Here is a 14,770-nt window from a genome sequence, read left to right as displayed (position 1 = left end):
TCCGAAAATATGTAAAAATACATACGAATATTTAGCTATGGTATCCTTTCAATGCACAACTGCCGTTAAACTCGAAAGAAACCTGAGGGGCGAGATGCTCCCAGAACACCCAAGCCTAGACACAAGCAATCAAAAAGTCAGGGTTAGGGTTAGAACCACTCCAGATAGCCTCATTACGTTAAGTACGCATAAAAACTCACTAAGAAGTTCTACTGTAGTAATTTCCAGTGCCTAACTGCCATGCCAGCCACAGGAAGGATGAGGGCTGGGATAATACTAGGTTACCCAAGCCTAGACAGGGGAAGTCGAGAGGCAGAGGTTGGGGTCGAACCACGGGCCTTCTGGTCAGTAACGTCGCGCTCTAACCACCGAGCCATCTCGCCACCGGGTTTCTACAAGAGATTACTTCTATAGGAATTCACAGCTCGGAAATAAAGACGGCTTGAATCGTGGTCAAAGCTGAATGGTCAGACGGTGACCAGGTGTACAATCAATTTAGTGGGCTGTTGTAACGGGAGGGAGAAAGCACGTCGGTTTACTGTCTTCAAAAGCCACGGTGTGGATATTTTGATTTGGCTTTCTTCGAACCTAGGGGAGATGTGGTGTGCTGGATTTCAGTTACCTCCCAAGAAGGCGGTTCCCTGGTTTCAGAGAGGGATCACTAAACTATGTATGGATGGCTGAATAAACACAAACACATTGGAGCGTTGAAACACGTGACCATAGGAACAATCGTTCAGTTGCAACATTCGTTCGGTGCCTCACTGTCGTACCACACTAAAGCAAGTAAGAGGTTGCTAGGTTACCCAAGCCCAGACAAGAGCAGTCAAGATGTCCGGGTTGGCTTCGAACATCAGTGTTCAACACCGATGCTTCACTGCCGTAAGTATTGTTAGTTGTGAATGTCATGGTACCACGAGGACTGAGATACTGCCGGGGCGCCCACACCTAGACAGGAGGAAGATTAGGGTCCTCAACCAAAGCCTTTGGCTCAAAAGCCTAACCGCAAGGCAGCGGTGTTTGGCGGGAAATGCAAATGTATTACCATTTCTACGGAACAAGTCGCCATACATGTTCCAACCCCCGACCTGGGGGGCCAGGAGACTGTGTTTGCCAGACCTCTAACCATTGACCAACCTGGTATGAGAGACTCTGCGAGTGTCGCGCGGACACCCCCAGTATAGCTCAATGGATCGCTGAGGTGCGCAAACCGTCACACCACGGTAAGGTCCAGTCTTTTCGTGACGGAGGCTTGCGCTATAACCACCGAGCCATCTCGTGACCATAAAATTATTTCAAACGCAGCTGGTCTGGGATTCGGCACTCGCCCCTAACCACTAACGAACATGTTTTCACCCGTCAGTCCGCGTGACCTTTCAGAAGTTTCACCTGCGAATTTTTGTGCCTAATTTTTATACCTTGTTCCAGCCAACAGGCGTCGCGGATTTTGCCCTACCCTAAATTGACCGCATCGACAGATCAATGGTTCAGATTCCTAGGAATGTGCGTCAATGGTTTCCAGTCCAAGTGCGTGGGTGATTTGTCCTACGTCCCGATTAAGTGAACGGCGCAAAATAGAATTTATCAGTCGTTACACCCTACCGAGACAGTTGCCGAACGTGTGCTGCTAAACCTCTGGATGGAAAACGTTACTCCCGAAATGCGAACCTCACGATCATGCAAGATAATTCGTGGCTTTGCACATCTGGTCGAATTCCGCGTTGCCGGAAAAAACTTATTTTATGCCTCAGAACATCAGAATAATGCCATAATAATGCCTGGTGGTTTTTTTTCAACTGTGAAATCTCCAACAAGCTAAGGACATGGATAAGAACGCAGAAACGTGGATGGATGTTGAGGCCCGAGGTTGTGAATATGATGGGGTTTACGCGCCGGTTGATTGAGCGACAACCTGAGTACCGCGTAGGATTGTCTTGACTCATCATCATCGACAGCATGACATCACTGCTCAACACCGATGCTTTAGTGCCGTACAACTATGATTTGTTTGAAAGCCTTGTTGTGAAGAAAAGAGTAAAGAAGGACGGAGAGGGGACTTAGTGCTAGCTTAACACAATCATTCCAAGGTGCCTACACCTTCAGACATTTACTAAGGCCATCTGGATAGAAACTGACGACAAGAACGCCACTGACATCGGTTGGCAGCCATATCTTGTAGTGTCTCCAACCAGGCACAGTGAGGGTCAAGCGGTCCCCACCCTGGAAGGCGAGTAGCACCGACAGCACCCAAGCGTTTCGTGATCTCCTTCATACTCCCCTGCTAAGTCAAGGGTTGGCCACCTCTCTGTTTAAACCACTCTGAATTAGGCATGGAAAACAGCACTCCCCTCGGCAAATGATGGTTCGGCATACGTAACACATGTCCCAACCAACGCAGCTTCTGGTGGAGGTACCTGTTGCACAACCGAAAACACGCTTTCTAACTTCCTCGTTACGGATTCGCCCACACCAACCCACACCAGCTTTGGTTCTTAGACAACGATTGTCGAACACCTGAAGACGTCTCAGTTCCGCTGCGCCAACAGGCCAAGTCTCACAGCCATACAACAAAACAGCCCGTACTGTAGCTTGATACACACGTCCCTTCAGATTCAGGGATTAACTGGTCTGTCCAGTTACATTCAGTGTACGCAAGGCAATCTTGGTATGTACATTCTTCGTAGACCCGGAATTCGGTAGAAGTAAGTCAGCTGGAAATTTTGTCATCTCCTGGAACGTTCTGGAAACAAAACGCCCAGGTTCACGATGTTGTTTCTACAGATCTGGTAAGGGTGTCCGTTTAATTTGGTCAGTCTCGAACGGCGTGTATCAGAAGCAGACTGACTCCCTCCAATTGGCAGTGAGGCACATAGGTTGAGATAACCTCAGTGATCAAGTCGCCAACTTACTGACTAGAAGGCCCATGGTTCGAACCCGATCCTGTCTAGGCTTGGGCAACCTGGCAGTAGCTCAGCCCTTGTGCTTTCTTTGGGCGGCGTGGCAACTAGGCGAAGACACCTGGCTGTTGGAAGTGATGGTCTGAGCAGTTCGTTGATGTCGAAATGCCTGACGAAGGGTGTTTTGGTCCAAGAAAAGCACTGGGATCGGGATAACTCTGATATACAGGCGTCATCGACAGTGTAACCAGCAGTCGAGGAGATCTCATCAAACAAACTGGAATTTGACATTGATTCTACCCATCAAAACTCGCACACAGCACTGTCAGGTCTCTGTCTAACGGCACTTGGACCACTCCAGTTGAATATATCATCGATCGAAACGGGCTATGCGAGGCGAACAGTGCTCTGACATGCGGTCTGTGTGTGGTTAGCCTGTCTGCCGCAAGCAAGTTCCTTTTTCCGAAAGGCGAACTAACGTTTGCATCAGACTCGGACGATGTTTCCTCTACGTCAATGACCAGACATTCACAGCTTTGGTTCTTAGACAACGATTGTCGAACACCTGAAGACGTCTCAGTTCCGCTGCGCCAACAGGCCAAGTCTCACAGCCATACAACAAAACAGCCCGTACTGTAGCTTGATACACACGTCCCTTCAGATTCAGGGATTAACTGGTCTGTCCAGTTACATTCAGTGTACGCAAGGCAATCTTGGTATGTACATTCTTCGTAGACCCGGAATTCGGTAGAAGTAAGTCAGCTGGAAATTTTGTCATCTCCTGGAACGTTCTGGAAACAAAACGCCCAGGTTCACGATGTTGTTTCTACAGATCTGGTAAGGGTGTCCGTTTAATTTGGTCAGTCTCGAACGGCGTGTATCAGAAGCAGACTGACTCCCTCCAATTGGCAGTGAGGCACATAGGTTGAGATAACCTCAGTGATCAAGTCGCCAACTTACTGACTAGAAGGCCCATGGTTCGAACCCGATCCTGTCTAGGCTTGGGCAACCTGGCAGTAGCTCAGCCCTTGTGCTTTCTTTGGGCGGCGTGGCAACTAGGCGAAGACACCTGGCTGTTGGAAGTGATGGTCTGAGCAGTTCGTTGATGTCGAAATGCCTGACGAAGGGTGTTTTGGTCCAAGAAAAGCACTGGGATCGGGATAACTCTGATATACAGGCGTCATCGACAGTGTAACCAGCAGTCGAGGAGATCTCATCAAACAAACTGGAATTTGACATTGATTCTACCCATCAAAACTCGCACACAGCACTGTCAGGTCTCTGTCTAACGGCACTTGGACCACTCCAGTTGAATATATCATCGATCGAAACGGGCTATGCGAGGCGAACAGTGCTCTGACATGCGGTCTGTGTGTGGTTAGCCTGTCTGCCGCAAGCAAGTTCCTTTTTCCGAAAGGCGAACTAACGTTTGCATCAGACTCGGACGATGTTTCCTCTACGTCAATGACCAGACATTCACCGTTCGTCTGTCTGTTACTGGGATGCGGCCACTTGTCGACATACAGCGAGATCCAACACACTGAAGCTCTGTCGTTGATAGGTGGGGGGATGTCATACCGCAGTTGTGTAGGTTAAATGCAGTTGAGCAAAGTGAAGCCCTCGAGATGAAAATGGCTTGGTAAGTGGACTTGCTATCAGAACGAGTTGCGACTGAAGACTTTAGATCGAACAGATTGTCCCCTGAAGCAATTCAAGCAAAGTAAAACAGCAGAATGTAACTGTGGCGGTGACGTGCGAGTCCGTTGTCTCTTAGATTCTACGCAGAATTAAAAAAATCGTCCAGCTGTGGCACTTTTTCGGTGCAAAGGCAATGAATCGGGGAGTTCTACTTCATTTGTCCGCCCAGTCATGCCCGAAAATAACCGTTTTTAATACAGTATGTGATTTATCCAGCCCAGAAACCAGGAGTTAGAAACCCGGTTCAGGTGTAGCACCCTTCCGGTGCCTCACTGCCATGCTATCCGAAGGTTGCACGAGGGTTGGGAAACTGCCAGGTTGCCCAAGGCTAGACAGGAGAAGTCAAAAAGCAGAGGTCGGGTTCACACCACGGACCTTCAGGTCAGCCACCGTCAACCATGAATTGCACATACACAAATAAACTCATGCCACATCGGCCGTCGCGTGGTGCCATCAGCCGGGTCGCCTTACTTGCTGCATACAGCAGGGCGGGTAAGCGAAAACAGAGGCTAGACAGGAGAAGTCAAAAAGCAGAGGTCGGGTTGGAACCACAGACCTTACGTCTAACCACTTGAGCCATCTCACCCCTTGAAGTTGCCTGAAAGACAGCCCTTCTGTCTGAAAGAAATAGGCTAAACGCGCACGAGTATCGGACCACGACAAACTGGAAAACGGCTTGTTTGAGGAACTTACCCGGAGTGCCTGACTGAGCTTCACAGAAAGCCTTGCACAACAACGGGACAATATCTTTCACACGACTGACTCGACCAGACCACTTGCACAACGAGCGGAATAGAGAGATCTGATCAATATCCTGCAGAGATCCTCGACCACGCAGAAGCCCGGCAGCAGCACCGGCCAGTAGCACCACGGGTGATTCGGCCATTTGAGCATTCTTCACTGCTGTGACAGTATTGGTCAGGCCAGGACCTGAAAGGAGGCGGGAGTGAGAACGACGGTTGGGTTGGTCATCGTACATGAGAAAGAATACACCGAGTCCCACCGACAGAACGCTCACGAGACCGGGAGAAATCGCTCCCCAATGTGGGGAATACTCTCAGAAAAAACTTGGTTTTTTTTCGATCTTGAATGAGCCCAAAGCACGCAGTAACAAAGCCATGGTTCGTCACTCAACTATTCTGTTAATTCTGAACTGATCAACTCTATTCCAAACAGGTTTCATTTACTACCCGAAAGGAAACATCTGCCGGCATTCGGTGGTATTGATGAGTACCGCAAAAGTACACTTCCGCTCAGGTCATGGCAAACTTTCGCAAACAGGTGACCAGCATCTTCCAGATGAGTTGATGGACTTACTCAAGCGTAGAACGTACGACAACACTTCAATGGTATTTCTAGCAATGTTGTCGTCAGCAATGCGCAGTTCACGAGACAGTAGATGATGACTAGCGTTGGGCGAAGTGAGGTTGATCGGTATTGCGATCAAATCGCACTTAGACAGGATACACACGAATCCCAGGTACGATTTCAAACAAGAATGAAGCAGCTGTACAGCGCCTCTGCTTTAACGCTCAGATTGATTTCAATTACCTGAGGAAATCCCCCCTGTTGTTTAGTACCAAGTAATGATTTTTCGGCTAACATGATTTGTATGGAGGTTGAATAGATGGAATCAAGCTTGGAGCCACAGTTTCTCACTCGATGAAAGCACTCGAATGACATGAAATCGAAGGTAATTAGGATTCCGCTGGGTTGTATAGACGTGTTACACTACTTATAAGGTTGCTGAAAAGCTGAAAAGTCTCCGACAGCCCACGACCGGTTTCGCCCTTCTTTGGGCTTATCAGGTAGGCCCAGTACCCGAGTTTCCAGGTGAGTCTCCCGTCAGAACCAAGTCGGTATGTCAACGAGTGTATTTTGGTGATTCTGCTGGGTTATCCTTGAGCCCTGAATGACTTACCGTCAGCTGGTAATGAGACGACCGGTTCGCCCTTCTTTGGGCTTATCAGGTAGGCCCAGTACCCGAGTTTCCAGGTGAGTCTCCCGTCAGAACCAAGTCGGTATGTCAACGAGTGTATTTTGGTGATTCTGCTGGGTTATCCTTGAGCCCTGAATGACTTACCGTCAGCTGGTAATGAGACCTGATAAAAAAGGTCGGATATAGCGTACAAAATGTCAATAGGAACACTACTTTACTTTGTCTGGCGTCCTAATAATTAGAATAATGAAATTCCATTGACTGACGCCTTGTTCTATTATCGATTGGAATGGAGTTGCCTGTTTGAACAGTACTCAAACAAATCATCTTATCGTGGGGAGTGTCCAAGACCTGTAAAATGCTATTTAAAAAATATCATATGGTCAACCAATATCATTATTGACAAATGTTGAATATTTATTGGACGCATCAGCCTTGTGTTGAGTGGCTATCGATCAGCTTCGAGGTTAAACGTGACTTGTGCGCCGCGATTATGTAGCGCTTGTAGTAGAAACATGGTTGTCTACGACTCATTTGGTGGAAACGAGACACGACACACGATAGCCCATTAACTATCCATCTAGGGGAATCGGACAAATTGTGAGTCCTGTCCAACAAAGACGAAAACATGAGTCAGTTTCACGGACTAAGAAATCGTCCGGTGGTATAACTTCTTCGGTGCCTAGCTGCCATATCACCCGAAGGAAGCACAAGGCCAGAATACTGCCAGGCTGCCCAAGCCTAGACAGGAGAAGTCGAGATGCAGAGGCTGGGTTCGAACCACGGACCCTCCCAGTCAGTAAATTCGTGCCCTAACCACTGATCAAGTTCGCCGTCGACTTGGCGAATGATATCAAATCCGGATCCCAAAGGCAGTTAATGGTTGTGCAAGGGCATGCTGTGTCTCCTCAAAGAAAAGACAAGTGACACTTGGACATCTGAAGAGGTTCAAATGAACCAACTCACATAATGCTACGGCGTTCGCAGTAAACGCGCTGACAACGAATCGGCCGCTGAAAGGTCAGCAGTCTAGTGAGTGACAGCGTAGTGTCTACCGACTAGATGTCACATGCTTATCGGGAATCAGAATGCCCAACTCCGTAGCAAGAATGAATGCGTTCAGCTGTAACACCCTTTCGGTGCCTAGCTGCCGTGCCACCCGAAGGAGGCACGAGGGTTGGGATAATGCCAGGTCGCCCAAGCCTAGATAGGGGATGTCGAGAGGCAGAGGTCGGGTTCGAACCATGGACCTTCCGGTCAGTAAATTCGCGCTCTAACCACTTGGTCCAACTCGCGCCAGTGGACAATTCGGGTCCCTATGGGGCCACGTTTGTCTTGAGTGGCCATGCCCACAATGGGCTTGTAGCTTCGAACCCTGTCCCATCCAGAATTGTGGGAGCTTGATGTGGGGGAAACACTTGAACTGTAATTGTACACAACTCAGCGAAGTCCACTATCAGTAGAAGTCGAGGATGCCGAGGCATGACCCACCGTCAACCACAAGGGGGTGGGATGTTCGTGTAGGCCGATCAGATGACTCCATTCACCGCAGGTGGAACGAGTTCAGCCCGGGAGGACGATCTGAAGACGGAGACAGGCTTGTCGACTTTGCCGCATCGAACCAACTCGTGGTCACCAATATAAGCTTCCAAACGGTATTTAGTAAAATGGTATTCGAATGATGATTATATTGTCCCTCAAATCGACTATGTCCTAACAGTCTCGAAAACTATTGGGGATATTGGTGACAGGATGTGGAGGCACGGCTTAAGCAAGGTGGTTTCAGCCCCGAGAGAGGCTTTGTGGACCACATATTCACTACACGTCAACTTCTGGAACACCGAACCGAATCCCAGCAGCAAACCATTGCCTTTCACTCTGGGTTTCGCTTTACTACGAGTCACTATGCACTAACTCTTTTGTTGGTGGTGTACGAGTCAAAAGTAATGCTTTCAGCAAAGCTTTCTATCTGTCACCGAACGCTCAGGTACTTGTTTACGGTGAAGAGAGCACCGTGTTTGACCTAACATTCGGTGTTGCACAAGGATATATTCTGTCACAAGTGCTACACAATTTCGTAGATGACTGCGTGATGCTACGGGCACTGAAGGGATACCCTGGTGTTCAACTACACTGATGACATTCTCTTGCTCGGCGCTGTTGATCGATTCAGCTATCACACATGATCCATGAGGGACTTGCGACCAATAGCAGTAAGACAAAATGCTCCACGTAAGCGAATACCAGCCGGGAAATCCTTCGCACAGGAGCTGATGGAACTGAACGTGCTGCATTTCGACACTTGGGCGAGCGTGAGATGTCGACGCAGCAGGATATGCTTATATGCAATTTGGGAAGGGCTTGTAAAGAGGTGAAATCAATTCGCACACAAAAGCTCGTGCACTCAAAGCGGCAGTCCGTCCAGTCCATACTTATGGCTGTGATAGTTGGCTCAAGTGGTTAGAGCGCGAATTTACTGACCGGAAGGCCCGTGGTTCGAATCCGACCTCTGCCTATCGACTTCCCCTGTCTAGGTTTGGGCAACCTGGCAGTATCTCAGCCCTCGTGCTTCCATCGGGTGGCATGGTAGCTCGGCACCGAAGGAATTTTACAGCTGAGCAAAAAAAAACGTATGGCTGTGAGATCTGGAGAGTCCGAGCAGAATGCATTGACAAACAGGTTATTGATCATTGGCATCTGAGTCACACTGTGGAATTCTGAAGCTCGACAAAAGATGCAACGCCGCTTCAGCATCCCATGTCCCGAGCAACTAGTGCAGCACTAGCTACTCCGACGGTTCGGTCACGTTGCTCGAAAACCCCAAAGTGAGCTTCGCAAAATAGCATACGCTCCTTTGCCATGCCCAGAGTGTCGGTGTCGTCTAGGAGAGCAGCTGAGAACCTCGATCAGCACTGTCAAGTCAGACTTGGAGGGTTTCAGTCTCAACCTAGCAAACCGTTTTTCGGAATCGGGGAAGCATCTTAATTTGTGTGGAGCTGGTCGGTGACGGATGCACGTGAGTGGCAATCTCTGAAGCCGACTAACGCGGTTGCAAGAGAGAGCCGCCGTACAGTAAACAGCCCTGGTCTCAAACTGGATAATGTCCCAAGGGCAAGGAATAGTGCTCACGGTCCAGTGAAAAAGAGACTGTATTCGTCCAGCTGTAACATCCTTTCAGTGCCTAGCTACCATACCATCCAAATGAAGCACGAGGGCTAGAATACTGCCAGGTTGCCCAAGCCTAGAAAGGGGAAGTCAAGAGACAGAGATTGGATTCGAACCACGGGCCTTCGGTCAGTGAATTCGCGCTCTAATCTCTGAGCCATCTCGCGTCAAGATAGACTGTGGTCAGTAAGAAGCACTTCTTACTTCCTATGAGCCATGGCAAAATCGTTTGAATGGGGTACAAAACGTTTCTTCACGGAACGAAGGTTTTTACTGTCATGAGATAAACTTTTTAACAAATGGTGTAAAATGCTTGTAAAATATTTGTTTCTTTTGCCTGTTCAAACAAATTTTAGATTGTCTACCTATCGAATAACATCTCCATTAGCGGACAGCCTGATAGCAATCTGGCAGCCGGGAAAGTGGCACAAATCTAGGACGTACCCGCGGTAACAACTGCAACTCCCACCTTCCCCGACAGTCTGGACACAGCATCTGCAGCGAACACCGCCGTGGCCTCATGTCGTACATCAATTACTCTGATTTTTCGTAGTTCTGCCGCCACAAGAATCGGTGATATATGACCACCACACAAGGTGAAAATGAACGGTACACCGTGTGCCTGGATAAAAGAGTAATTAATACAATGCATACCATAAAATACTTACCCGGAGCACATCGGCAACCAGTTCACCGCCATGGTGACTCGAGTTTTGGTCCAACTGTGGTTTACGAATCAGACTTAAAAAATCAGCAAAACGTACCTCAAAAATAACATATTTCTTCAATTTTTTTAATAGAAACCATAGGAAACCAACGAGAATGACAGAGACGCTTGCAACGACCCACATGTGGGTGGAAGGACCCGAGAGCCCAAGAAGGGATCAGACCTGGAAAATAAGCCATGAACGATTAATGAGGACTGTGTTCCTTTGCAAATATCCAATACCCAGTCGGCAATCGTTAGTCTACCGCGCATCTACCTCGTCTTACTTCCGTGCCACAGCCATTCAAACATGCACAGTGGTTTTTACTGTTATAAACTGACTAGCCGAAGTACTGAGAGGTTGATGCGATCGAAATCACGATACCCTCCAGCTTAAGGACACGTAAACCGACTCCAGATGATGGGAGGAAGCGATGACTGCTACGACAGGTCACGGTTGTGTGCATCAGGGCATGCGAACCTGGACACGAGGACGGTTAGGGTCCCAAACGAAGCCTTTGGCTCAAAAGCCTGACCATAAGGCAGTGGTACTTGGCATGAGATCATCAGAGCAACGCAACTTCTAAGGAGCATGTTGCGATGCATGGAGCCGAGAGTCTGTTGGTTTGACCTCTATACATTGAAAAACTTGGTGAGACCCCGCGTATGTCACATGGACAGCTTCCAGTGAGGCTCAGTGGATCACAGGGCTGCACAAACCATCACACCATAGTGTCGACCAGTCTCTTTATAATGATGTTACAAGGGGAGTTAAACCGATAACCCTACAGTCGCTATAGCCGCATAGAATGCCCTCAATACAAACAGTGAAATTACCTATTAGTTGTGACAGAGGTACTTCCCCACTTCGGTACAATTCGTTCAGTTCGGTTCAGTTTTTCAGCTAAAGAACCACATGTCGGAGTGCATTGGTTCCAATTAATACAGCTTCGTTCACCGAGGAGGAGAATAAGGGAACGAGGGCCACACGTTGGAGGTGATGGCCTAATCAGTTTGTCAACTTTGAATGGGTTTGTTCGTCCGGGGAGTAACAGCTATGCAGTGAAGACGATAACTTTGATGCAAGAGCGTCATTGGCTGCCTGACACAGCCATATCTGTCATGGTCAACAACTATTGATTTATTTCGCTTTACGCTCCCCATCCGGGGAGACGGTAGTCACCAAAGCGAATGCGTTGGCTAGAAACAGCCTTCATGCTCCGTTGCCAAGTCATGAACTTACCGCCTCAGGGTCATCTCCGTCTGATATAACGCAAACGGTTATATGAAATACGAGGAAGTGGCCTAACCAGCGTAGGCTGTGCAGTGTAACTAGTTGGTCTATCGAGGGAGGGTGTGGAACTTCCCGAAGACAACTGAGCATATCTCTGAATCCCAAAAGACCCACGCAACGCTTCGGAGGCACCTGTGGTCAAGCATGGAGTGTATCGAAGATCTTCCGCAAACAACGGTCAGGTTTTGGATCCAAGTGCTTCCTGTGGAAACAAGCTGCCTACATTGAACGTCTCATGTTGGGCGCCAATTCTGAACCGCACGTTGATGGCATTTGAGTTCATAATCACAATCATGGACAGTATAACATCAGCGTTCAACACCGGCGCCTCACTGCCGTAAAACCATAGTTTACTTGGAAACCTTAGCAAAAAGATAAGAATGAAAGGGGACAGTGAGGATACTTAGCGCCAGTCTACCAAACTCACTCCAGTGGCCCCACACTCTCAGACTCATTCAGGCAATCTGGATAGAAGCTAACAACAAGGGCGCCACTGACATTGACAGCAGTCATATCTTGCAGCGTCTCCAACCAGCCGCAGTGGGAATCACGCGGTCCTCATTCTGGAAGGCGAGCCGCATCGACAGCACCCAGATTTTGTGTAATCCCTTTGATACCCCTCTGTCTAACTGGTCATCTGTCTGCTTCAGCCACTTCGAATTAGGCACGGGAAACAGCACTCTATTCGGCAAACGATGGTTCGGTATGCACAATACATGGTCTAACAAACACAGCTTCTGGTGTTAGGCATACTTCGATGGAAGATCCGTTTACACAACCGAACAATCCATTATTGCCTCGTTACCGATCCTCTGACACCAACCTACACCAGCTACGGTGTAGGTGGTGGACAACGGTTGTGGAATACCTGAAGACGCCTCAGTTCCACTGCCCGATGAGGCCAGGTCTCGTAGGCACACAACAAAGCAGTCCGTAATGTAGCCTGAAACACACGTCCAATGAAATCCAGGAACAGATGCCATGGGTGTCTGAAATTAGTAAACGCTACTCGAGTCTTGCAGATTCGTGCATTGACCTCATCCATCACACTGCACTCGAAACTAATACAAATATCGAGAAAAGTCAACGAAGCTTTGAGTACCTCTCCCTGAATTGAAAGTGGCGTATTCAATGACTGCATCTCCAGGAGCATGACTTTATAGATTTTGGGTGCAAAGCGTATGCCGAAGGAGGGTCAGTTCATTCAAAATCACCTGCGCCTTCTCTTCGAAGACGAGAACGATGTCATCTGCATATTCCGGATTTGAATACCAAGGTTTTGAAGACATTCCAGCGTTCGTCTCATTACCTCATCGATGACGAAATCAAGAAGGGATGTAGAGAGCGGGAACTCCTACTGCACACCACCACTACTTTGCGTACGGAAGCTTTCGTACACACTCACACGTCCGAAAGTCTGAAGAATTATCAAGTCCACAAACTTCCGGGGAATTCCTTGATGCACAAGTGTGTCAAGGAAAACATACCAGTCAGCCGGGTCGAGTTTGTCTTGTAATTCCAGGAATACTAAAACTGTGGGTCATTTGTACGTATGGCGTTGTTCTAGCACCTGGCTGTGTGGATATTTGGTCAACACAACCCCGAACAGGTCGGAATCCCACTTGCTGCTCTCCAGTCCGCTTTCTGCGATCATCCATAAAGCAACGAAGCTGAAGTCATCATGATCGACAGAACGACATCGGTATTCAACATCAATGCTTCGCTGCCGTAAGTGACGCCAACAGTCTCGTTACGACTGGGATCAAGCTGACCCCCCTATGATTACCGCACTCATTCTTCTTTGAAAGAAGGCGCTGTCACCCATTCACTCCAATTGTCTGGGATAGTATCATCATCATCATCGACAGCATGACATCAGTGTTCAACACCGATGCTCCACTGTCGTACAGCCATGAGTTATTTGAAAGCCTTATTGTAAAGAAGAGAGTAAAGGTGGGTGGGGAAGGGACTTAGTGCTAGCTAAACACAATCATTCCGAGGTGCCTATACCTGCAGACATTCACTCAGGCAATCTGGGATAGTATAGTTTTTCCAAATACAGTCTAACAGATGAGACAAGCACTGGCTGAAAACTTTATCCTTATCTTTGAACAATGCGGGTGGGAAGTCATCCGAATCATATCGGTGGTGCTTGAGAGAACATATGCAATCATAAATCTCTGAGGCCGTATAGGGATTCAGGTTCACTACCCAGGGTTCTACTTCAGCTGTAGGATCCAAATGAGTGGTAGTCGGTAGCAAGAGAGTTGTTGTTCGGAGTATTCGACCCAACGATCGAGGCATTACGTGTTCACTGGACTTCATGTTTGGTGCGCACGCTCACTTTTACTTGGCGTCTGATAATTCGTCGGGCCAAATTATGTTCGACACCGGCGGAGACATTTCCTAGAGATTCAAGCAGTGTCACCATTTTGTCTGGTATCCAGTGCTCAATAGCGTCGCGCTACAGGCGAAACTCCCAGCAATGTGTATGACGAGATGGCTCAGTGTATGAATTTACTGACAGGGTAGGTCCGTGTTTCGAAACTGACCTCCGCATTTCGACTTCCCCTGTCTGGGCTTTGACAACCTAGCAGTATCGCAGCCCTCATGCTCCCATTCGGGTTGCATGCCAAATTGGTACCGAGAGGATGCTACGGCTGAACGCTTTTACCAAATCTGATGGTGGAGCAGTTGAAAAACTCCAGAAGAAAAGTCTGGTAAATTTGCGTATCTTCCAGACCTTCCAGTCTCGCAACTACTGAGCGATTTGTTCGCACCTTACGTGGCCCTGGGAAACAAAGAAAAAACGACTCCTAAAGAGCGCATGATTAGGACCCATATAGGCGAACTGAAATGAGCGGCAGTCAGTTATTCATCCAGGCCACCGGTAACGTCCAGCAGTAAAATCGTTCAGCTGTAGCACCCTTTTGGAGCTAACTACCATGCCACATGAAGGTTGCACGAGGGCTGGGATACTGCCAGGTTGCCCGAACCTAGACAGGGGAAGTCGAGAGGCGGAGGTCGGGTTCAAACCACGGACCTTCCGGCCAGTAAATCCGCGCTCTAAT

General features: G+C 48.4%; 1 protein-coding gene across 1 annotated transcript in view; it reads right to left on the bottom strand.

Annotated features, from left to right (window-relative positions):
• T265_08071 (hypothetical protein) overlaps positions 1-10,550 on the bottom strand; it is a gene marked incomplete at both ends in the record, with an annotated part of 30,583 nt that extends 20,033 nt beyond the window's left edge. Inside the window, 4 exons of the mRNA XM_009173766.1 lie at positions 5,289-5,525; positions 10,144-10,321; positions 10,368-10,421; positions 10,464-10,550. Of these exons, the coding sequence (XP_009172030.1) occupies positions 5,289-5,525; positions 10,144-10,321; positions 10,368-10,421; positions 10,464-10,550 (556 nt within the window). The remainder of the gene's footprint in view (positions 1-5,288; positions 5,526-10,143; positions 10,322-10,367; positions 10,422-10,463) is intronic.
• Positions 10,551-14,770: the final 4,220 nt, after the last annotated feature.

The sequence above is a fragment of the Opisthorchis viverrini genome (assembly GCF_000715545.1).
Source record: "Opisthorchis viverrini unplaced genomic scaffold opera_v5_201, whole genome shotgun sequence".
Classification (NCBI taxonomy): domain Eukaryota; kingdom Metazoa; phylum Platyhelminthes; class Trematoda; order Opisthorchiida; family Opisthorchiidae; genus Opisthorchis; species Opisthorchis viverrini.
This window is presented reverse-complemented; position numbering and strand designations above follow the sequence as displayed.